This window comes from Pseudorca crassidens, chromosome 1, assembly GCF_039906515.1.
Source record: "Pseudorca crassidens isolate mPseCra1 chromosome 1, mPseCra1.hap1, whole genome shotgun sequence".
Lineage (NCBI taxonomy): Eukaryota > Metazoa > Chordata > Mammalia > Artiodactyla > Delphinidae > Pseudorca > Pseudorca crassidens.
This window is the reverse complement of record NC_090296.1, coordinates 187,328,323-187,353,875: the sequence shown is the minus strand read 5'-3', so window position 1 is coordinate 187,353,875 and position 25,553 is coordinate 187,328,323. Positions and strand designations below refer to the sequence as shown.

Genomic DNA, 25,553 nt, shown 5'->3' with positions numbered 1-25,553 from the left:
ATCTGGTTAGCTCAAAATCCGTTTAATTTTTGGGCCAGGCCCATGCATTTCCAATTAATGAGCTCTGGTCCCACTGCAGGGCTGGGCTGCTATCTGAACAGGAAGCGGGGACCTGGCTACACTTAACTGCAACACGGACGGCTCAGGGAAGTCAGACGTAGAGTCTTTTCCTAAATCAACCAAGAAAACACACCTTGGGGGACCCAGTGGGGTGAGAACTAAAGCAGGGGGGCACTAGAGATGGAGAAAGAGCTGGTCTGAGGTTTTTGTCACTTCCTAATTTTGTGATCTGGACCTAGTCACTCCATCCACGCCAGGCCTCCAGAGTCTCAACTGACAGGTGAAGGGTTATGAAAGATGATGTGTAAGACCTTATTTCTACCTCTGAAACTCTATGATTCCAAGTCAGCCAGGCCTGTTTCTTGAGGTAAGTTCAATGACACAGATCAGGTGTATTTCCTCAGCCACCAGTCTGGAGGAGCAGTTCAAGTGTCTCAGGAGCAGACATATCGCTCCTGCAAATTACATGCAGACCCCATGGGCAAAAAGCAGGACAGAAAGGAAATGGCTTAGCACTAGGTGATTTATAGCTTAAAAACTTTTTCTTCCCTCTTAAGAAAAATCAACATGTGCTTTTCCCCCTACAAATATATATATATACATATATAAAAGTAACACGATGTATATAAAAGCATTTATATAAAATGCTGAGAAATTTAAGAAAAAGTGTAAAGAAAAGAATGGCCCCCAGATACACACTACTATACATAAATTAGATAAGCAATAAGAATTTGCTGTATAGAACAGGGAACTATATTCAATACCTTATGATAACCTATAAGGGAAAAGAACCTGAAAAAAAAATATATGTAACTGAATCACTTTGCTGTACACCCAAAACTAACACAATATTGCAAATCAACTATACTTCAATTTAAAAAAAGAAATAAAAGAAGAATGGTCCCCTGGAAGCTCTCTACAAATTAGGATCTTGGACCAAGGGAACCTGTGCTGAGGGTGGCCGGATGCAGTCTCCTATAGTCTGGGCTTCCCTGATGGGGACCCACGGAGAAGACAGAAAAACAAAACCCCAGGAAGAAAGCAACACGTGGGTGCAAAGAATACAACCTGAAAATACCAGGACAATAAAACTCCCCGTCAGAGGCAATTTCTGCTAACATCTGTATTTACAAAAGCCAAGCCAGGAGATGTGGTTTGGATATCAAAGGGCAAAGGGGTGTGGCCTAAACCCCTCCGGATCTCCCCAGCAATGGCTAACAACCCAGCCCGCGGTGAAGGAAGAGCGAAGTCCTGTTCTGATCCAATTGGCTGGTTGTTGGCCAGCCCTGGATTTTATGCAGCCATGGAGCTGGAAGCAAGTTGCCTTGATCCTACAGCCCAAGTTCAGGGCTGTGATGAGCAGCTGCATCCCCGTTGATGCTGCTGGCAGTAATTACTTCTCATCGCAAAGCACCAGGATGTTTTTGCAGCCGAGTGGATGTCTCAATCTCTGGGCAGTGGGGGGGTAGGTGTGTTCAGGAGAGCAACAGTCCCTGCCTCTGGGGTGGCTTGGCTAGCTGCCCTGACTCCAGAGCCCTCCACCTCTGATGTTCTGTAACTTTCTTGCTGTCCTTCTCCTAACAGCTCTGCCAGAAGCCTGAAAGGGCAGTAGGCAGGCACATGCAGGCAAATCTCCATTCCAAGACACTTTCTCACTTCCAAATCAGGCTCATGAATCAGCTCGCTGCCCTATCCCGGGAAGACGGTTTTTATGAGTGACGCAGCACATGAAGCAAAGAAGGAAGCAGGAAGGAGGAGAGGGTAGTTCATCCACAGTGCTTTTTGCAATCCCCACGCGATCTGACTTTCACTGTGTTCTTCTTACTCCAAGTAAGTTGCAACCAAGTCCCCGGAGAAGCAACCAGTCTGATCCTAGGCTTTTGGATGCTACAGATTGAACCAAAAAGTCCCCAAACTGTACAAAATAATTTCTCTTGAAGCCGAATAAGCATTGCTCTTTGATAATTGTTATTTTCAAGATAAGTTATCTGAATCTGACGACAGACTGGGAGGTCTTAGCTACTGGTAAGGAAGGGTGTGCAGTGTGGGATTTAAAAACAGGGACTATAGACACAGTCAGCCTGGGGCTGAATCCCAGCTTTGCTCCTTACTAGTGTGTCATTTGTCACTTAATCTCTCTCAGCCTCAGTTTTCCAACCTTAAAATGGGTATAAAAGTACCTATGCCTTGGGGTTATAATGATGACTATATGAAATAATATATATTAATTGAGACCATATTGGTTAACAACTTCTCATCCATACTAACTCATCTATAAATTGAGATAAAGATAAACAGATCCATGCACACATGTACCTTTAAAAGGAAACAGACTGCCTTAAAAGGACATTGCTCTTATTAAATGTCTTTAAAAGAAATAAATACAAAACATTGTGACTGAACTATTACAAGAATAAGACAGAATAGTTATCTCAAGTCAATATAATTTCTGCCAAAGGTTTTTTTCCAGGTTTTTCCATTAAACCTGATAATAACAGGCTTATATCTGTTATATAAAAATTGCAGACATTTTTAATGTTATACATAAAGCTTAAATTGATATTTTTTAAAGAATTTTTTAAAACCCAGATAAAAAAGCACTTTATATTTTATTTTATTATTATTTTTTTTTGCGGTACGTGGGCCTCTCCCTGCTGTGGAGCACAGGGTCTGGACGCGCAGGCTCAGAGGCCATGGCTCACGGGCCCAGCCGCTCCGCGGCATGTGGGATCTTCCCGGACCGGGGCTCGAACCCGTGTCCCCTGCATCGGCAGGCGGACTCTCAACCACTGCGCCACCAGGGAAGCCCGCACTTTATATTTTAAAATGTAAAGTGATGTTCACAAGGAAAATACAACAAATAATGTTTTCCTTGAATGTTGAAAGAAGCACACTAATCCCCCTCTGCTCCCAATTTGTACCACGCCTTCAAATTTTCATTTGTCTCGGAAACCGAAGGCAAGTCAAATACCTTTGTGAAAACACTGAAAATTATCACAAAACACATACATCAATGAGATCTGTACTAGCAAACAAGGTTGACACTTGAAATCCTTTTCTAAATTATAAGGTTAAACAGAAACTAGATCATGAGATTATAGATTGGAGACAGCCAATGTAACTTAAGTGCATTTTCAAAAACAGACTAATGCCAATAACAAAGAAGTTTCCTTCTAAGCAGCGTGCAAGAAGTTAAAATAAAAACCTAGCATTTAAATTCCACATTGCATTGAACTTGACTACAGAAACGTTAACTCAAATTGAGGTAAGTGTGCTACAGCAGGACCAAAAAATTCTGAAAATCCTATTTTGTTATAAAGGCACAGTTCTTACCTTACATCTTCCACGAACCGTTCTCTTCTAGAAGAAACTTTCTAGACGTGCAGAGACCCTGAAACCACCCATCTCTCAAATGCTTCCAGCTCTGCCTGTCTTGATGGTTAACTAAATGCAAGGCTGGGGTTTTTTACCGAGGGAAGTTTTAGTCAAAATATGTGGTTTAAAGGAGCTGTATCCACCCTTGTTAAAACTATTTCACGGACATTCAGAGGTTTTGTTTCTCCTCTGTGAAAGTTAAATCTGAGTAGGAAGGCATTTTTCCCGTCCCGGAAATCAGCATAACTAAAAACCAATGCTGAGTTAACAAGAAATGTTTCTTCCATGTGTTCCGTCTGGCAGAAACGGCAAGCCGTATCAGGGGAACACGTGATGTTTATAACTACAATATGGCTCATGTTGTCATGACCTCTCAACGACCAAAAAAAAAAAGTGCAAGGAAAAGCAAGCAGCCACACAGCAGGGAAGATGAGATGTGTAACACTTGGAAGCTGCCTATCAGATATGCATATATTACTCTTTCTTGCGTCTTAAAAAATAAAGCTGGAAGCAGGGAGGAAGGAAGAAAATACCTTGCTCTGGATAGCCACTGTATTAAAATGTGTTTGCCCAGCTAATCATTTCAGTAAGAGTAATTCCTTACCAACTGCCACAGAAACATCTTTTCGCCTGTCAGAAAGACACGTCATAAAAGGGACACAACGAGGTGCATCCCTCGAATGCCAGTTCCATAGTGTTAACTCCAGCAAAGGCAAGATGGCACATAGCCTGTAACGGATGTGACAACTACAGATGTCTGTATCATTACTGATTATTGACTTTCTGATCTTCTACTAGATTGGAAGATCTGTGAGGGCAGTTACCATACTTGGTCACTGTTATATCTTCGGAACTTGTACAAGAGCCTGAACCACCAGAGGGACTCAATGCATAATGGTTGGGTGAGTGGATTAGCAAAACTTCACGATAACGGAAGTAGGTTAACTGTTCCAAAATCATCACCCCTACTTGATAAGTCTGGAGGTATTTGAAATACTGATTCCCATTCAGTCTAAAAGCAAGATCTGTCCTGCTGAGTTATAAATACAGTAAACCAAGATCTGTCTTATTTAATCGTTATCCAGAGATTTCCTTACTTTCTACCACAGGTGAATTTAACTCTTGAAGATAAAATGCAGGTATGTGTGCATTTCTGACAATCACTTAGTTTAATCTGACAAATCTGTTACTCTCATCTTAAATTATAGGGTAATTATCTGTGATAAAATTATATTTATAGGATGGGTAATTTTGTTAGAATAGACATTCTTAGTTCTCATTTTGGTCAGGAATTATTCCTGGGATAAACAAGGGGATGTGCTGTAAATCTCAAATGTTTACACGTGCAAATCACTGTACTGGTCTTAGCAGAGAAGGTATTAACTAAAAGTTTGCGATACAAAAAGTGCTGACATGAGCCCCTTTTCCAACCAGACGTTTAATGAGAATTTCCTCAAAGCAGGACATTTTCTCAGGGAAACAGAGAGTGTGAAGATGAATGGAATAGGGGCTTTGCCCCCTGAAGCCTGGAGTTTAGAACAGAACTTAAGAGTGCACATCAATAACTACAATGCAGACAGGAAAAGGTGAGGGTGATCAGAGGCGGGGGGGGACAGGTGAGGCTCTACGGAATCAGAGGAGGGACAGTAGCGAGTGAGGCCTGGAGACGAGAGGAGTAAGGAAAGGCTTGAAGAAGACAGTGGCTGTTGAGTTAGGTCTTCAGAAACGGGCAGCACATGACGTGGAGAAAAGGGAACCCTCGCACACTGCTGGTGGGATTGTAAATTAGTGCAGCCACTATGGAAGACAGTACACAGATTCCTCAAAAAAAATAAGAATAGAACTGCCATATGACCCAGCTAGTCTACTTACGGGTATTTATACAAAGAACACTAATTTGAAAAGATATCTGCACCCCCATGTTCACTGCAGCACTATTTACAATAGCCAAGATATGGAAACAACCTAAGTGTCCATCAGTGGATGAATGGATGAAGCTGTGAAATGTACACGTGCATATGTGAAATGTACACATGCATAAACATACACACATACATGCATACAATGGAATACTACTCAGCCATAAAAAAGAATGAAATCCTGCTGTTTGCAACAACATGAACGGACCAGGAGGGTATTACACTAAGTGAAATAAGCCAGACAGAGAAAGACCAATACCATATGATTTCACTCATATGTGGAATCTAAACAAAAACAAAAACACCAAAATCAGTGAACAAACAAGATAAAACAAAAACAAACTCACAGATACAGAGAACAGATTGGTGGTTATTAGGGGGAAAGGACGTTGGGGGAAGGGTGAAATGGGTGAAGAGGACCAACTGTACGATAATGGATGGAAACTAGATGTGCAGTGGTGATTGCTCCGGAGTCTATACAGATGCCGCCCACCTGAAACTTACATAATTAAAAAATGGGTGGCCCGTGGACATTGATGATGAAGACAGTAGCGTGGGGAATGACAGTAGTGACTGTAGTGGTAAGAAGGTCAGTTCTGGAGCTGGCCTGTCTGGCTCCGAATCTAGCTCTACCTCTGATGAGCTGTGTGGCTTTGAGCAAGTACCCTAACCTCTCTGATCCGCAGTTTCCACATCTGAAACAGGCGGTCATAAGAGTTCCTCTCACACTGGGTTGTTTTGAACAAATGAGAGTGATTATGAGCACAATACTCAGCACAGTACTTGGCACAGAGTGTTTCATGACTGTTAGTTATTAATATCACTGCCATTGTGTGAGTGAAGGGGACACCAGGGTGGCCGGGTCAAGGAGGACCTTGAGTGAATGAAAGAAAATTAGTTAGGAGTGGTTTCTGAAACTTCTGTTTCTAAGGGATTCTCCTGTCTTCCATTTCTGTAGGATTACTTTATCCTTCCCCAAATCCCAAACACTTCTCAACCAGAGCACTGCCCTGTAGAAAAGAGGGCTCTGAGCTCTGTGGAAGGGCCATTTCAGACACACATACTAAACGGTACATACTTCTTCTTTCTCTTTCTTCTATTCTTTCTCCGTTTTTTTGTTCTTGTTTTTGTTTTTGGTGGGATATCCTTTCAGCCCAGTCAGAATAGAATAGAATGAAGCATGTTCAATATAAAAAGATGCCAGGAAATAGACACATAATAGAATTAAGAAGTGAGACAAATATTTAAACAGGATACGTTACACGTTCTAAAATCTTGTTAAGAGCATCATTTCAAAACTTGCAAAACCTGAATGGAATATCAAGGAAGGGAGGCTGTGGGCTGAGTACAAAGAGTCAGAAAGAACTGGGTTCAAATCCCATGTCTGACATATACCAGCTATTCGGGCCTGGAAAAGACGTCACTGGCCTCAATTTTATCATCTGTAACAACTGAGTCAGTTTACATGCTTTGTAGAGTTGTTGACTAATTTAAATAACATGTGAAGTATTTAACACATTGCCTTCTATGTGGACACAAAAAGGTCTATTACCACATCTAGAAACACAATGGTATAGAATGAATACTACTCTTTAAAAGAAAATTAAATTAAATTAATTAATTTATTTTTGCCTGCACCGTGTGGCTTGCAGGATCTTAGTTCCCCAACCACGGATCGAACCCGCGCCCTCAGCAATGAAAGCGCCGAGTCCTAACCATTGGACCGCCAGGGAAGTCCCAACTGAATACTACTCGTAACCTGACTGATTCCACAAAGAAATTAATAGAGTTCACAGAAATCATTACAATTTTGCACCCCCCGAAAAAGTCAAATTGGAATGTATGACAGAAAGAAGACTAAAGTAGGAAAAATTAAAAATAGAGTCCAGGCACGAAGCCAGCACACCACCAACACTCACGCTGTAAATGCCTGTACGCTAGCTGTGGGTGAGCCATGAATTTAATTCTAAGCTTTAGAGTAGCAACACAAAGAGGGAAAATGATCACTTACAAGATTCAAAGTGTCCCTATGATAAAAATAAACCAGGAGGAGCACAACTATTTCTGGTGATGAGAACAGAGAGATATTTTTACAGTGGGTTCTCATTAATGACAGAAAATGAATAAAACACCAGTCGTAGCACCATGATTCTAGCGCTCAAAGCATCTGCTTAACAAGCATTTACACTCGCCACGGATGAGGCACCAGGACTGGCTTCCGGAAATGAACATGAGCTGGCGTGTGCCCTCGGAGAGCTTACAATCTTGTGCGATAAGATAAGCAGGCGCCTAAAGGATTAGAACACCAGGAGAATGTATGACATGCCTCCCCCAAAAGGAAAGATGAAATCTGACAGGGAAGGCTTCATAGAGTAGGCGGTCTTTTATTTGGCCTCTAAAAGCAAGTTTTTACTTTTTCGCATTTTATGATGGGCATTTCCACCATAAAATAAGTAGAGAAAATAATATAATGAACTCCCGTCATTCAGCTCTGACATTTTTCAACATTTTACCTATTTTGTTTCATCAAATGCCACTTCTTGGGCTTGTTGTGCCGGAGCCTTTTAGAGCAAACCCCAGCAGTCATGCCGTTTTAGCCTGTACATTCTTTAGTGTGTCTCATTTTTAAACACATAACCATCCAGCCATTATTCTACCCAACAGAATTACTGGTTATCCCTTAATATCATCTGATTCCTAACACATGTTCAGATTTCCCAAATGGCTTCAAAGATGTCTTTTACGGTTGGTTTGTTCCAATCAGGATCCAAACATGGTGCACACGTGGCCTTTGGCTGTCAGGGGATAGAAGAGACCTGAAAAATAGAACAGTGTCCCCTCCCACCCTTTTTTCACGCCAGCAGCTTGTCGGCATAATTGAGCAATTGTCTTGGAGTATGTCTGATGCATGGAATTCCGGAAGGTATAGACAGTAAGTCCCCTACATACGAACCTTCAAGTTGCAAACTCAAAGATACGAACGTGCGTTTGCATGTCCAATCACGTAAGTTAGTTCATGTGTCTGGCATACATTGTCAGGTGTGTGCATCCCCTACAAATGGCTGTGCTTTTGTGTACTTTACTGTGCACTACTGTATAGAGTACAGTAATCAGTATCTTTATTTCAAGCCCAGGATGTCCGGAAGCAAGCATAAGAGCAGTGGCGATGTAGCTGGTACAGTACTACACAGCTGATTGTGTTAGTTGGGTACTTAGGCTCACTCAGTTGGACTTAACGAACAAACTGCAATTAATGAACTCACTCTCAGAACGGAACTCATTTGTATATAGGGGATTCACTGTATGTGGGGAAGGACAGTGCACTTCAGAAACTCGTAGCAGGAACTGAGGGGGCTCAGGCTGGTTGTTGGGATGGAGATGATATCGACCATCAGCCTGTGCTATTCTTTGCACAATGGCAAGTTGCGCTCAGGGACCTGACTTGGCAAACAGCTGATTGACTGGAGTAAAAAGAGCTGGGGAGACCGGTTAGAGGCTGTTGCATAATCGACTGATAGAAAAATAAAGAATGACAGAACTACAGCATCAGAGCGGTGCTGCTAAGAGCCTGGGATCTGCAGCCAAGCTGCCTGGATTCAGATCTCAGCTCTGCACTCTCTTGCTGTGTGGCCTTGGGCAGGTGTCTTCAAAAGACCTAAGCAACTGTTTGCTGAGCTATAAATACGAGGGCTTGTACCAATACCTGCCTCAAAATGGCTCCTTAAGGATTTCCATGAAATTACCCGTCAACGTGCTTCATCAATGCACAAAAATGTTAGCTATCGTGAGAGTAATGGTGCAGGCCAGGGCGGCAGGAGGTGTGTAAGAGTCCTTGCAGAGTGAAATGGACGGGCTCTGGGGACTGGTGGGATGGGGTGAGAAACAGGAGTTAGGCCGTTGAAGACTCTCTGATAACTCGACTTCTTAAATCTCTTCTCTCTCACCCTTCAAAACACACAGGCACATGCACACACGTACACACCATGTGCAGTCATGCACTCATTCACAAAGACAGAAAAACAGGGAGGAAAAGGCTTGGGGCTAAAAAAAAAGATTAGGATTTTTTTTTTCTTCTACAGGATACACTGGAAACACTGGAAGCACTGGAAGAATATCCATGTGGAGACAACCACTTGAAAGTTGAACATTGGTCTTGAACTCTAGAGAAATGGCAGAGTTAGGGACAGTTTTAAGGGTCACCTACATTGACCTAATGGTTAAATCAGTAGTAAGACAAAAATGACAAATGAAAAGGTGCAGATGAAAGAAAAAAAGCAAATTAAAACACACACACACACACACACACACACACAGGTGAAGCCTGCCTGAAGGCACTGAAGACCAAGTAGAAGGAAAGAGGAAGAAGAAGAGTTAGTAAATGAAGGAGGCTGGGGTGTGTTTGCATGTAGGCAAGGGATTTAGAGATGACAGTGTAATGGGAACCAAGGTCTCTAAGGAGACCACCCGTCATAGTGAAATGCAGAGGTCAGATAGAAGAGGTCTGGGGGGCAGTGAGTTGGCCATTAGGAAGTAATTTAAGATGCAGGGCAATTCTGGGGAATGCATTCTCTATGCAAATGTGGAAGCTATCTTACATGCAAGTAAAAATTAAGACATACAGGAAGGAGAGAACTGACGGACTGGAGCAAAGAACCTTGGGAAGTAATCTCAAAGCACACAAGAAGGTGGAAAAGCCTGAAAACTGTGGAAAAGCCTGAAAACTGTGTAAGAGCCACTAGGTTTGGTGAACTGGAAGTCCCTGGTACCCTCTGAGAGCCACAGAATGGAATAGCTCATCTTCTGAGTTGTACATGTGTGAATTACAAACCCATGAGTACATATGTAATTTTGGCAAAAGGGCCCGTTCCATGTGGTGAGCTCAGCCCCTTGGGAACTTAATTATCAAAGCTACTATCTAATGTGATGAAACAAAAGCCAGGCGATTCATTGAGATCTGGGTGATTTGCACCCACATGTAAAGAGTGAGGGGATGCTCAGTCCCAGGAGAGAACCACAAGTCTCATTGGATAGACTAGCTTCAAAAATGCTCAGCTCAGGAAGGAACGAAAACGCTAAACTGAAAAGATACATGCACCCCATTGTTCACAGCAGCACTATTTACAATAGCCAAGACATTGAAACAACCCAAGTGCCCATTAACTGATGACTGGCTTAAGAAGATGAGGTGTGTGTGTGTATGTATGTGTGTATATACATACATACATATATATATATATATATATACACATACACACACAATGAAATATTACTCTTCCATAAAAAGAATGAAATATTGTCATTTGCACCAACATGAATTGACCTAGAGAATATTATACTTAGTGAAGTCAGACAGACAAATACTATATGATATCACTTATATGTGGAACCTAAAAATATTACAAATGAATCTATATACAAAACAGAAACAGACTCACAGACAAAGAAAACAAACACATGTTTACCGAACGGGAGAGGGAGGGAAGAAGGGAGGGACAAATTAGGAGTATGGGATTAATGGACACAAACTATTATACATAAGATAGATAAGCAATAAGGATTTACTGCATAGCACAGGGAACTATATTCAATATCTTATAATAGCCTAAAATAGAATATAATCTGAAAAAAATAACTGAATCCCTTTGCTGTACACCTGAAACTAACACAATATTGTATATCAACTATACTTCAATTAAAGAAATAAATCAATTTAAAAAATGCTCAGCTAGATGCTCAATGAAAAACTCGACACGTGTTTTCCCCGCCAAACATCTATTCCACGCACACCCTAAGGCCCCAAACCTCGGCGTTAATACTTTAGCTCTCCATGCTTCACGACTAACACCACTACCATCACTGCTCTGGATAACTGACCGTTTTGGATCCGGAGTCTCACATTTTCTCCTCTCTCACAGGCAAGATATTAAATTCATTGTCTAAGGAAAGTCCCCGAGGCCACCACAAAGTGCTGGCATTGCCGCTGTCGTACCTCGGCCTGGTCCCACCCATGTTTTCCGAGACACGCATGTGTATTGGTAACGAGTGGGCAGCTGGGAGGTCTGGCCCAGGCTGCCTCTGGAGGCTGGTGGATGAAGACCAGCGACATGAGGCGCAGGGCTGCACAACTGCTTCAGGTGAGCAGTTATCATCAAATTCCTTCCCGGCCACGTGAGCATTGCGAACACACGAGAAGACGGAGCTCTCCACCCACCATGCAGCTTGGTTTAGTCTATAGCAGTTGATCCTTGTTCTCTATTTCTGTTACCATGAGCAGCGGGCTTATGCAGCTGCGTTCCTGGCAGGACTCAACAAAGCTTCCTTTCCTTTAATAGCAAGGCAGCCACCTTCATCAAGAAGGAGACAGAATTCCAACCCCCAGAGCCAAAAGGTGAGGCAGAAGGAATTCCAGGTCTTTTAGCTTCTGGAATCCATCAATAGGGGCCAAGTTGCAAACTGCAGGCACGATCACACTGAGTTGGTTTTAAAACTGCGTTCTATTTCTCATTTCTAAGTCGTCTTCACTGAAACCTGAAAGTTTTTCTGTGGGTTGGATGGTGAACATTCGTTTCCCCTCCTCTAGGGCGAACAGTCTGACTTTCCTCCAGAGAACACTGCTGTCTAAAGCAGGCTGTGGGCCACTCGGAAAGTGACCCACAAGGGTCTCATTGAAAAGTAAAAACTGAACAACTCTACTGAAACCCAGAGCCAAAGTACTGAATCCTCATAGACTCTGTCCAGATGGTTAATACTTGATTTTCTCCGTGCTCACTGCTGCTCCTTACGGAGGTACCACATCTGCTCAAGAGTTAAAAACAGGTGTCCTCTCCAGCCATAAACAAGATTTTCAGAGGCGATTCTGAGGCCCCTGTGCGGACTGCATGTAGCAAAAACAGAACCCTGAAACTCATGAAACTTTGAAGGCTAGATGTCTCAAAAAGTAAGGATCTCCAAGGGAGCAAGGACTCTTAAGAATGTCACCGAGAAAGAGAAGAATGGGGTCATGAAAAGCAAAGTGTACCATAAAATCCGGCGCAGGCTTTGTGAATAGCGTGATTCCATCAGTCTTCACGTGGAGCTGGTTTATACTGAAAGTGTAATGCCTAAAAGCCAACTTCCAACTCCTAGCTTTCCTCAAGTAGCAGCACAGCCTCCACTTCAAATCACAGATTATTTCTGACATAAAAAAGCAGCCGTGGAGAATGTAAGAGGCCTCTTCCTCCAAAAGTGTGTAGGCTCTGATCCCACAATGTCATCACTCATCTTCCAGTCCAGAATGACATGGAAATTCTCCCAGCACTTTCTATCTTACCTCCTGGCCTCTTGGTCCTAAACTCACAGACCTAAACTCACAGACCCTGTGTGGTAGGCAGAACAACGATGTCTTCGTCCTAGTCCCCAGAACCTGTGACTACACGGAAAAGGGGATGAAGGTGGCCAATCAGCTGACCCTAATACAGGGAGATCATTCTGGAGTCTTGGGCCCAATGTTATGACAAGTGTCCTTAACAGAGGAAGAGGGAGGGCTGGAGGTGTGATGAGGGAAGCAGGGTCAGAAAGATGCTATTTGGCTGGGTTTAGAGATGGAGGAAAAGGGCTACAAGATGAAGAATGGGGGTGGCTTCTAGAAGCTGGAGAAAAAAAAGGAAACATATTGTCTCCAAGCTTCTGGAAAGGAATGCCAGTGACCTCTTGATTTGAGTCCACTGGAGTTATGTTGGACTTCTGACCTCTAGAACTGTAAGGTAGTAAATCTGTGTCATTGTAAGCCACTAAGTACATGATAATTTGTTACAGCAGCAGTACAAAAACTAATACCCACTGTCAGGAAGCACAGACCTTGAAGAACACTACTGCAACTCTAGGACAGACAGTGCCTGGGTTTCTTTGGCAATAGGACCTCCTCATTTACTTTTCTTCTAGTAAAACTCTTTTCAGCAACTAGTGCTAATCCTCAGAAAGGGGATGATATAAAATGGCGAGGCACCTTCTAAATTTGTGTGGGGCAGTGGGTTGGGGTAGGGGAAAGGTGCATCTGGAGAAGTTAATCTTTTTTTCTTCTCATTTTTACTGCAGAGGAATGTAGCGCTACTGTTAGAAACTCAATCCCTTTCTAATGGACTTGCATTAGTGTGATTTTACAATCTGTCTTTTCAGTTTCCCTGTTCTTTATTCTTCAAAATATCCCTGTGTGCTTTGAATGTCTGGATAATCTTCTACGATGATCTAAATCTAGAGAATTTTAGCCCACAAAGCATGAGGATTTTTGTACTTTGCCCTCAACACAATTCAGGTGACATTGGATAATATTTAACACTATTTGCTGTTATAACAGCAAACAGTCCTGAATTAGGAGGTGAGTAACTTAATTAGGCTGCTAGGACTTGGCATAGCAGATATAAGGATATTAATAGATTCTACATGCAGTTGTGCACGGGCTTTGTTGTTGTTGGTATGTTACCCTTGTTCTTAACTGGAGAAAAAACAGCAAGAGATCCTCTGAGTAAGTTAATATATTATAGACCAAGAACTCTTTCATGTACAGATTTTCAGGACCCCCCTGGAGTCAGGATATAACTAAACTCCATGCTTAGAGGTGAATTAGGATGTGTGAAGCCCTGTTTCAATCCCTTTACTCCAAATGATAAGGAAATCTGATTTCTCTACCAATGAACAAATAATGAGTTATCAGACAAGAAGAGCAGTAAGAACCCCCCAGATCTGGTGTTTGGGTGTGATTACACAGGGAACCAACACCAGAAGGAGGGATGGTTCAACCCACAGAATTCAAGTAAAAATAGAACAGGGACACTCACCCTCACGTCTCCGTTCACAGTTTTCGGCGTGTGGTTGAATGCGTGGGCAGGATCCTTGTTGTACACTTTGAGAAGGGATCTGTCCTGAATGTTCCTGGAATCGGAAACATCAATAACTATGGCAGATGAAAGGAGCCTTATTTTGGCCATTTCCTCCGTCTGCCCGTAAGCATCAGGTAAAAGACATCCACAGACAATCTAGCCGTTGTGTGCAATCAACCAGGCAAAACGTTCTTTTACCATAAAAATAGGCAAAAATAAATACGGCAAAGGAGAAAAATGACTTCAGCTTTTCTTTCCTTTCCTTTTTATTTTGGTTCCTCAGCAAAGTATTATTCTTTCCCCGCAGTTCTCCACCCGTAAACATCGGGTAGCATAAACCTTCTTTCAAGATTCTGGGTAATGAAAGTTAACACTTTAAGAAACAATAAAGCTCCCATATTTACAATACATTCAAAGGAATTTGGTTAATATTTAAATATTTAATTGTTTACTTTGCCCAGACACCTGGTTTTCTGCTTATCTCACGAATACATGCAAAGGAAAAATGCTTTTTTTCCCTTCAAACACCTTAAGCAAGGGAAAGAAAATGTATTTGCAGTCCAGAAAAAAAAAAGTACCACAAAGATCAAAACTAGTATCTTTACGATGCCTTTTTTTTCTTCCATAGTGGATTTTTTTTTTTGAAGGCATTTAAAAATTTTACTAGATTCTTCTCTCCATAGTGGATTTTTAAAAATACTGTTCTACATACAAGTTGAATTACAGGAAAAGCAGCGGATAAATTCTTCCACTGGTCTGTCTCTCCCTCTGAAAACACTTAGAACCCTGGAGTCACTCGTACTGCTGCAAAGGACAGAACCACAATTTGCTAAGAGCCTACCTCAAAATTATTTAAGAGCTTAGGAATGTCTACGAAGTCCTTCGCCCTCCACCTGCGGCTTTCATCAGCAGAAGGGACACCCCCAGGAACGTTTAGCCCCGTCTACACTGTGATTCCTGCCAGTGCCAGCGTGGTGAGCTCAGGGAACCCTGTGCAGGAAGACACGTTCCTTTCCTCCAGCTGCAGCCACATGTTCTGTGGGCCGATCGCAATCATTGGGATTATTGGGTTGTGCTTCTGTTTTCAACGAAGTGGCGCATCCTTGGACGAGGCTCGCTTCCCTCCAACAAATACCCATCAGTGGTTGCTTTAAAGCAGTGACTAGCCCCAGCTTGCACGGTTGCTCCAAATTTCAAGCAGCTCATTAGAAGTCTGCTTAAGGGGAGGCGTGCGGTCCTTGTTATTAGAAGGGACTAAGTTACTAGGAGGTAAAGAGGTTGCGGAAGAAAAGGATGTGGGGATTCACTGCAGGAACTCACCCTGTGGCTGGGAGGAGGAGGGGGCAAAGTCCCAAGGGACGATGTAAGGAAACTGAAAACCTTACTTGAGCCATGAAAAAAACTCAGTGTGGGTCTGAAGGTATTTAAAACACAGGAGGTTGATTTATTAATTTAGAAACATGTTCATCCAAGATGAACCAACAGTAAAGGCCCAGCTTGCGTTTACCATGGCGACATTTACAACACAGAATTTCAGCCTAAACTCTCTGTAGCATTTCCCTAAGGAAAAGGTGGAGAACCCAACACCATGATGAAAGAACCAAATGTTTAACAAATATACCGTCACTTCAAAAATATTGGATGTGAAATGAAATTTGTCTCTGGGTTTAGAAGACTAAAGCCAGTGTCTTCAGGTAAAATCTACACGCTACATTTTTTTTTCTTGCAAGGAGCGAGGTTCTATTTAATGCTGATGGTGAAATAAAATAAAATAAAATATACTTGGGGCATTTTATGCATAAAAGCAAAGAATAATAATTCTTTGGAAAGGACATACATGTGATCATCTCACATAAATATTATAATCATCACCACATAAACACATTTTATCCACTTAAATATTTTGAGATCTACTTTTTATATGTAAATCAAAACACTGAAAAGTAAAATTATAGACAAATTTATAAACCAAGGACTTTCCACTTAAACATTTTAAATGAGATTTTAAAAAAATCAGGCTATCAGTACCGCAGCCTAAGAATCAAGGAGACCATCACTTCCGCAAATAGAAACAAACTAACTGAAAATTATTATTGTTTAAAGTGATCACTTCTCTCAGGCTCTGCTTTCATTTATTGGGTTGGCCAAAAAGTTCATTCAGGTTTTCCATAACATCTTATGGAAAAACCAGAATGAACTTTTTGGCCAATCCAATATTTTATCAACTGAATTTGCATCAAGAAAGATCATCTCAGTTTGGAAGTTTTGGGTACCTTTTCCTCTTTGTCGTCCCTCCCATTTCTCCTTTTGTGACTACGTCACACATTCCCAAAGAATGTGTGCAGAAAGTCTTAGTAGTCATACTCTGAGGCTTGGGAAAGCCTCTAGAAAATCATGACTCATTGTAATACAAAAATTCTTGTACGAGCTGCAAGACAGTGGGGTCCAACTGCTTACAATAATCTCATCAGCCTTGAGCTCCACAATCAAAAGTGGCTTTGTGTAGTTTCATGTGTATTTATTATTACCATATCCCTCAAGTTCTCTAACTGCAAAACGCAGAAATTCAAGAAGATGGTTGTCCATGTTAAACCACTACATGGGATTATATTACTGTGAACATACTCTCTAAATATCACATGATTACTTCATGTTTAAGTTTATGCTTTGTAAATTCAGGATTTTTTTGGTGACAGCTGGATCAATAATTTATTTCAAAAAACAAATGTGAATTTTCTGAAACCCATGAATATTGAAACATGTTTTTAAAAAGCAGGAAGGTTGGGTAACAGATATAGCACCTATACCTGAGGGCATGTGTCAAACCTTGAAAGCTCTAAATTACTCATATGCCTTGGTACATGCCTAAATATGTCATTTCAGATCACTGTTAGATATTTATCAGTTTACATTTATTATGCACTAAAGGCATATTTTAAAAAAGTAGTTCCTATTAATTCCATGATGAAGAAACAGGAAAGTCTGCTATCCCCACAGGGAAGGAATCCACAAGTCCAAGTTGGGGCCCAGATGAGTTGAGGGGAGAACATTCTGAGGGAATAAAAAATTCTTGGCCCAGAATATGGACAGTCAGGTTTGGGTCTGGGTTTAGAAATTAATCGGCTACATGATCTTGAGTAAGTCTTAACATTTATGCATCTGAGGTTCTGGTCCCATCAAATGAAAGGGCTGGATGAGTCGCTCAATCATTTTTTTCCGCTCTAGAATGTTCAGCGGCTATACTAGCGACTGCTTACTTGCGTTGATTTAAGTCCTGTTTCTCAGGCTTGTTTGGCTGGAAGAGCTCAGATGGTCCCTTCTGTTCTATGCACAACACCCCTGCGGTTGATAAAGACGTTTCTCTTTCCATGCCACCTGCCACAGCATGACTCCATTTAGCCTTGTTTTAGAGTACATTTTACTAGAAGCCCAGGAGAAAGCTCACTGAGAAAGTGGGATCCTTTAGTAAAGGCCAACTATTTAAGAAACAAATGGAAAAGGAACGCTTCTTAGCCTCCTTTCTTGTGGACAATAGCATAGAGTCCACTGCTTTTATTCTAACTTGTTCGTATAAAGAATAGGCCAGTGAGATCATTACCTAAAATGTCTACAGGCTCTGTCTGTGATGACAAGAACCCTTGAGAAGGAGTTGGTTAAATTCCACCTGTAAGTATAACCTTCAACTCATATGATCTTTCTGGGCCTTAGTTCTCCTAACTCTTAGATGAACAGCAGACTGGCTCATTTCTTCCATTCCTTTCACAAGTAACATGCAAAGATCTGTGTGGGAGAAGTCTGTCCTCACCTTTGTAAACCAAACCTTGTCAATAAGTTCTAGAAAACCAGATAGTGGTTTCACACCTGGGTAAAATAAACCTGCCCACCAGGACAACAGGTGTGCTTTCTTCACTGGAACACAAAGAGATAAGGAGTCGGAACCAACCGTCAACGCAAGATGGTGGACACACGCACACGAACAAATGACGTAACTGCTTACCTGACATCATTTAACTCATAATAGACATTTCTGCTTTCATCTTTGATGTAAATGGCGACACTGGGCGACTCCAGCATTTTCATGGTGAGCTGCTGTGGAAAGGCACTTACGAAGAGAGCACGGATTGTGTCTGCACTTGTAATTTCATTCGGCATCCTGAGCTGCTTGGTTTCATCTCCATACTGGAGATAAAGAACCCCTGCGCACAAGATGGACACAGTTATCAGTCACAGACCAAGACTCAACGACACACAGCACAAGCTAAGCCACTTCTGCCCTACCACAGGCAGGAATGTTCCGGACACGCTTGCAAAGCACATCACCAGAGACATGTGTTTGGAATTTCCAAGAAATGCACTCTCTGGTTATGATGTAAATACCCACTTTTATTCTTTGGAGTCTGGGCAGGTGTTAAAGAGGCTCATTTTCAACTATTTTAAAACCAAAAGGACAAGAAGCTAACCTTTGGTAACCTAAGGCAAAAGACAACAATACTCAATTCCCTTGAAAGGTATATTTAGGAATTTGACCCCATAGGGTGAATTTTTTCCCACATCTTTCACTGACCAGGAACACAATCATTATAGCCATAGGTAAACGACATAGGTTATGTCTTTATGTCCATTCAGAAATGTTTTAGGTGGAAATGCATTTCTGTGGCTCTAATACATATTGAATGTTAATATCAAATGAAAATATCTGCAAGAGCCTGGTGCCCCAATGTATCAGAAAGAAAATGGAACAAATCAGTTACACAAAGAACAACACAAGCACAGGATCATAGCATTTTAAACTTCCAGGGGGCATGTGGTTCCCCATGAACCATGCCTCCCAGCCGTCACGGCCCTGTGGAGTGTCCCTTCCCACGTGGGGTCTGGGCTTGGCCACGTGACCTGCTTTGGCCAATGGGACACTAGCAAGTGTGACGCAAAACGGAAGCTCAATACGAGTTTGCACAAGAGAGCTTGCCTTCTTGGTGAGTGTGGTCTTGGACGCTCCCTCACGGAACCAAGCGTCCATGGAGCCCAACCGAGGCCACATGAAGAAGAACGGAAGCCCTGACTGACGGCCCCCGCTGAGCACCCATTCTCCAGCCAGGACCACTGGCCAGTCATGTGGGTGCACCATCTTGAGAGGGGAACCCTCAGTCCCAGGAGAGCTGTCCCAGCCGATGTCCCATGGAACAGAAATGAGATGCCCCCTCCACACACTGCCCAAATGGCAGAATCATGAGCAAATAAACAATTGTGGTTGCTTTAGGTCACTATGTTTAGAGTCACTTGTTGTTCAGAGATAGATAACTGCGTCGGGACGGAAGATCCTGACATTTCGTTTTGACTCCTACTTCTTGTGAGAATCTCCTGAGGCACTCTACCAGGACCAACAGAGTAATTGTTGGCAGGAGAGACTCGAAACAGAACAGAATGTGACTTGTGCTTAAATATGGCAGTTGATGTAACCAATTTATGTCCATCTCCTTCTGAAATTCCATTCAGATGACAATGAAGAATTAAAAAAGTGTACATCAAAGAATTAAGGGGAGGAGAGAGGAGACAACAGCAGACGAGAGAAAGCTGACACCTAGGTCTTCAAGCACAGAACTCTGCGTAACTGCAGGGCCAGGGAAGTTCAGGAAAAGAGGCACCAGATCCTTCTGAAGCTAAGAACGCAGAGTGAGTGGAACGCATGAGGGCTGGCTGAATCTTTGTAATGGTGCAACACGCTTCCTCCATCCCCCTGTCTACGCCATTCAGCCAGGCGATTCCCCAAAGCCACAGCAGAACCACTGAAGAGGTTGAACCCACGGACTGGATTCTGGGTCACAAAGCACAGGGGAAGGTGCATGAGGTGCCCTCTGACAAAATTCTGGCAAAGGGCTGACGTCTTGGTCAGGAAACTGGAGGAAAGCTGACTGTCCTCCAAGAACAGACCAACAGATTTTTGAGGGTAAGGTTTCGATTCTGTCCGGTCACTCCATCGTGAAGCACCCTGGGCCATATATAAAAGCTTCCAGTGAGTACAACCGTGCCTCGCTTATGCATGAACAGACTAGCAAGGGTTAACAGACATTTCATAAAGCCTCTTTCATGTGAGAAATAAACAGAAAACAGAAACTCAGAAGAGATGAGACAGTCCAAGAAAAGGGGAAATTTGGAGGGCAAGAGCGAGCTCTGGGGACCATGAGAACAGAAATGACAAATTCAGTGGAGAAGAAAAAGTTGACGAAATCTCAAAAAGGGCAGCAAAACGACTACGAGAGGGGAAAAGGTGAGAACCAGTAAGAACAATAGAGAATGACTTCAGAGCCTCTCAATTCCTAATAATGGGGATTTGGGTAAGGAGGTCAGGAAAAGCAGAGCAGTTTTCCAAAAGTATTATAAGATTTTTTTTTTTCTCCCCAAACTGAAGGACATGAGCTTGGAGACTGAAAGTGTTCATGAAATGCTCAACACACTCAGGCTTGTCCCTGAGACGTTCCAGATGGCAGGGGAAACACAGAGGTTCCTACAAGTTCCCAGCGGGTGTGGAGAAAAGTCACAGAGGAAGGAGAAGTCAGAAGGGCATTCGCTTTCTTAACAGCAGCCCAGAAACCAAAGACAATGGAGACACAGCCTCGAAAACCCGGGAGGAAATATTTTTGATCTAAGTCTATATTTATCCAAACCATTCATCAAGTCTTTCATTAAAGTCAGCTTCCCAGCGAGGCCTCCCCTCACCACCTTCTCCAAAATTTCAGCACCCACTCTGTCTCGTATTTCATACCCCAGCCCTGCTTCATTTTCTTCCTGAGTGTTTTTCACTAGACACTGTAACTCATATTTTCATTATTACTACTGTTTATTGTCAGTCTCTCCTGCCGAAATGGAAGCTTCATGAGGCCAGGGATTTTAAAAAATACATCCAAGTCCTCTTGTCTCCTTTTAATTTTTTATGATGTATGTATTTATTTATTGGCTGCACCTCACGGCTGGCGGAATCTTAGTTCCCCGCCAGGGACTGAATCCGCATCCTCGGCAGCGGAAGAGCAGAGTCCCAACCACTGGACCGCCAGGGAATTCGGCCAGGGATTTCTTTAAAAATGTTTCTTGTTGTTGATGTTCACCAGGGCAGCCTTAGTACCTGTGATACTACCAATGATATAGTAGGTTCTTAATAAATATTTGTTGAATGAATGAATGAATGAATGAATGATTTATTAGTCATCCAAAAGGAATGTTCATTTGGGGATCCATCTGAGCTGTAAGAGCTTTTGCTGCATGATGTGAACAGCCTAGGAATCTTGTTCCTGGTTTGGATACACATGAGAAGCACGTTCTGAAGTGGCCATTTCCTTGATTGGAGTAGACCTTCAGAGAGTTAGTTTTCTAGAATTTCCATGCTGTTACACGTTTTTCAGTGTACAGAAAAAGCCTTTCAAGCCTGTCTGATCATAGATTGTGCAACGTCTTTGCCCCGAACGCGAGATGTGGTGACTGTCCATGTGATTGCTAATGTCATATCCAAGGGCCAAAACCACTCTTGAGGTCTGAGCCCCAACTGTGCCTGGGTGGGGCCCCTGTACATGGGCCACTAGTGGCCTCACTACAGTCAAATATCACGGCCTCATTCCCCAAAAGGGCCTGGTTTTCATTCCCACATCTGCATTCTGTACGTGTGTGTGCTTGAAATAGAATTTGTAGGCTGCTCTGAGTGAAAAAAACAATTGGGGCTAAACTACAGTTACCTCGGGGTCTGGGTGGTGCAGCTGCCAGCTGGGTACACAAGTCCAGTTACAGATCGTGAAAATCCACAGAAGACGGAAAAGATGCCTTTACAAACAGAGGAGAAGAGTCTTTTTACACTTGGTTCGGTCTGCCTTCTCAGTTCAGGAAAGGTATTTAGAAATGCTTAAACTCAGAAGGAATTTTCTGAATCTACGATGGCGTGTTGTTGGCACGGCGATGAGATTCAGCATGCTCTGGCATTCTTCCCTCGCGCTGAGTTAGTGCTGGCTGTTCCAGATTCAGAGGAAGGCTGAAGGACGTTAGATGATAAACTCCCTTTTTGTGAAGAAGGGAAGAGGACATGCGAAATGCATTTATAGGATGTCTGCTGTGTGTCAGGAACGGTACGCGTGTAATTTCACTGAATCAGCACCTCTGATGAGGTCGGTGTTGTGGCCCCATTTCACAGATAGGGAGAAGGTAGCTCAGGAGGTCCAAGTAACTTGCCACAAGTTACAGGTGGTAAAATGGCTTAACTAACTTATATACCCCACTTTGTCAATCCGCAGAAGCCACAATCTCTCCCTGGAAGCACACAGCCTCTAAAATTTTGCATTCAGCCACATCCATTTCCTCTAGCTGGCCTCTCTGGACCATCTTAGCTGTCCTTACACTTTTAGCCTGACCATCTGCTTGAAGATGTGGAAGCATGATGGGGGCAGCTTGGAAAAAATATTCCTGTCTTGAAGTCAACTGAAGTAAATGATGACACGTGGTTAGAAATAATGCACGTGCTGGGGGAGTAGGGGAAGGCGCAGAGCCCTGAAAGCAAGAGTGTTGAAAGGAACCTCACAGCACTTGCAGACCTTCTGAGAAGCCTGAACACTTGGGTTCTTCCATCTCAATGGCTCTGCAAATGGAATGTGTGTTTGTCACCAAGAACTCTTGGTGACATTCTGCAAAAAATTAAGTGCACTTGGCAGGTCACATCGTGTTACACATCCTCATAATTTTCTGAATCTCAGAATCCATTCCAGAATGCGGGACATCTTCTAAAATGTTCTTTATCTTCATATGGCATGCAAGGATTTTCACTGTGTGACCTTGCTAAGAACTGAATATTCATGTTCCTCCAAAATTCATGTTAAACTCCTAATCCCCACTGTGATGGCATTTGGAGGTGGGGCCTCTGGGAGGTAATTAGGTCATGAGGGTGGAGCCCCTTCCCCAATGGGATTGGCACTCTCATAAGAACAGACATGGCAGAGTTTCTTTTCTATCTCTGCTCTCTGGCTTGTGGGGATACAATGAGATGATGGCTAACTGCAAACCAGGAAGTGGGTCCTACCCAGCCACTTTGACCTTGGACTTCCCAGCCTCTGCAACTGTGGGAAATACATTGTTGTCTAAGACACCCTGTCTTCAGTAATTTGTCACAGCCGCCCAAACCAACTAAAACAGACCTCAGCCTCCCGTCGCTGCCTTATTACCCCAAATCACGCCACATTCCTAGGACATCATAGTTGTACTGGACATTGTGCTGCTCTGTGACCTTATGAAGCACGCTCACTCTCCACGCTGTGCCACCCACTTGGGGGACTTTCCCACCACTTCTGCGTAGCACGTGCTCTATCTCTGAGCCATCTTCCGCCAACACTTTTCCATTAAGAATTGAGGAAATTTTCTCAAATATGTCTTATTGAAATTGCAAGCATGACTTTTGCATTTCTGCGAAATTCTGCATCCCAATTAGCTGTATTCATCAAAGGGTAATAGATAGTAAAGTGTTAGGCACATAATAGATGCTCAGATATCTTTTAGCTGAAATCAATTCTCCCGGTAACATGGCGACAACTTAATCAGACGTAGGCTTGCCTTCTGGAATGCCTTCTACAATTTCCCCTAAACGGCATTTTCTGCAGGCAGATGATGGTGACAATTCCAAATGACCCAAATGCCTCCGTTTCTCCAAATCCAGTTTAAGACTAGGCGAATCAATACACATTGTAACTGGCAAATGGCTAATGCCCTAAAAATACAAAGAGCTCTCAGAGTACTTTCTGATGGAAAACTGACAACTTTCACCTTAATAAGAAAAACATAAATATTAAAATAATAAGATAGCTTTTCATACCCATGAAATTAGCAAAAGCTTTTACAATAAAATAAACAGGGCTGACAGGAGCTGGGAAAATGAGTTCCCTCACAAACCACTGCTGGGAAAGAAAGTTGATCCCACTTCTCCAAAGAGCTACTTGGCAATATGCGTCAAAAGCCCCCAAAATACACATATGGTTTGAGCCAGTAATTCAACTTCTACACGTTTATGCACAAAGATATACTTACCAGGATGCTCAGTAAATCATCGTTTATAAGAATAAGCGGGTGTGGGGGGGGGGAAGAGTGGATTCCTCTCTAGAGGATTCATTTAATTAGAGGATTCATTTAATTAGAGGATTCATTTAATAAATCAATCAGTTCATATAATAAATCCATTCACTGGAACACTACACTGTTATTAAAAGGAATTCTAAAAGAAACTGGCAATGAGAAAAAAATTTGTCAAGTGGCAAAGTATGTTATAAAACAGAAAGGAATTAGACGTTAAAAAACCAATTAATCACCTTAATGGCAGTGATGGATCCAAGTTTTGTGGGTCCTGAAGCTTATTACAATTTTGAGGGACCTCCTTCAGAATAAGAATACCAAGTTAGAAACATAAAATTCATGATGAAAGTAAATCATTTATTTATAGGGGCCTGAACCTTGGTCTCATCAGGTTCATGGTTTAGTCTTCCTATTCGATGAATGTCCAGAGAGGTTGTCTCTGGGTGGGAAGTTCCTGGGCGATGCTCTTTTCTTCATGATTTTCTATATTTTTTATATTTTCTCAAATTAGCACGCTTTGATTCGATCATCTTAAAAGATGACCCTCACAGATCTAAAGAGACTGGCCAGTTAGGGTTTCTATTCAGTTAATTGGGTAATTTTTTAAGCCAGAAGTGATGGGCCAAGGGAGGGGAACAATTAAACTATGAGTGGAGCTGGCAGAATGTAAACTGGCATCTGAAATGGGGAAGACATTGGTATTTAATACAAGCGAAAGATTCTAGTATAGTTAATGTCGTGGTGTTATCCTTAAGAGACTGAATTTAAGAGTCTTATGATTTAAAAAAGAAGTGTAATGCACTGAAATGTACCTTGGACGGACTTGTAGAGATGGCTTTATTCATTCAAGAGACCAGCCTCTATACTGTGCCAGGAATGGGAGGTACAGCGGTAAACCAAGGGTCACACCCTGTGTTCTAACCTACACAGTGGTTCCATAAATGACACTGTTATGTAGAAGTTAACAATTCAGGTCCAACACCAGCTGACATTTTGTTTCAGACACAGCAGCAGTTTGAAGACCTGGCCACATGTGTTCCTTGAAAAGTGCTACCATGCCCTCTGATGTCGGAAATAGTTCACATTCCGGAGAGGACTCACGTTGCCACGCCCCTTCCTACGGAATAGCTTTTCAAGTAGGTGACAAAGCAAGATGTTGAGCGTTGCCTTGCACGGAAGAAAAAGATAATAGAAAATGTGTTCTCCACAGGAAGTCTGGATGCTCTTTTATTCTGGGGGGGGAGGGGTGGGGAAT

General features: G+C 42.5%; 1 protein-coding gene across 23 annotated transcripts in view; it reads right to left on the bottom strand.

Moving 5' to 3' along the window:
* Positions 1-25,553, bottom strand: part of KIAA1217 (KIAA1217 ortholog) — a 772,703-nt gene that overhangs the window by 101,435 nt on the left and 645,715 nt on the right. For 22 of the 23 annotated variants that reach the window (XM_067703131.1, XM_067703122.1, XM_067703241.1 and 19 more), the window contains 2 exons: positions 18,207-18,405; positions 14,168-14,261 (listed from right to left, as the gene is read on the bottom strand). In XM_067703131.1, coding sequence (XP_067559232.1) covers positions 14,168-14,261; positions 18,207-18,405 — 293 coding nt within the window. Of the gene's footprint in view, positions 1-3,393; positions 3,762-14,167; positions 14,262-18,206; positions 18,406-25,553 lie in introns of those variants that run through there. The other variant, XM_067703170.1, reaches the window with a different exon arrangement.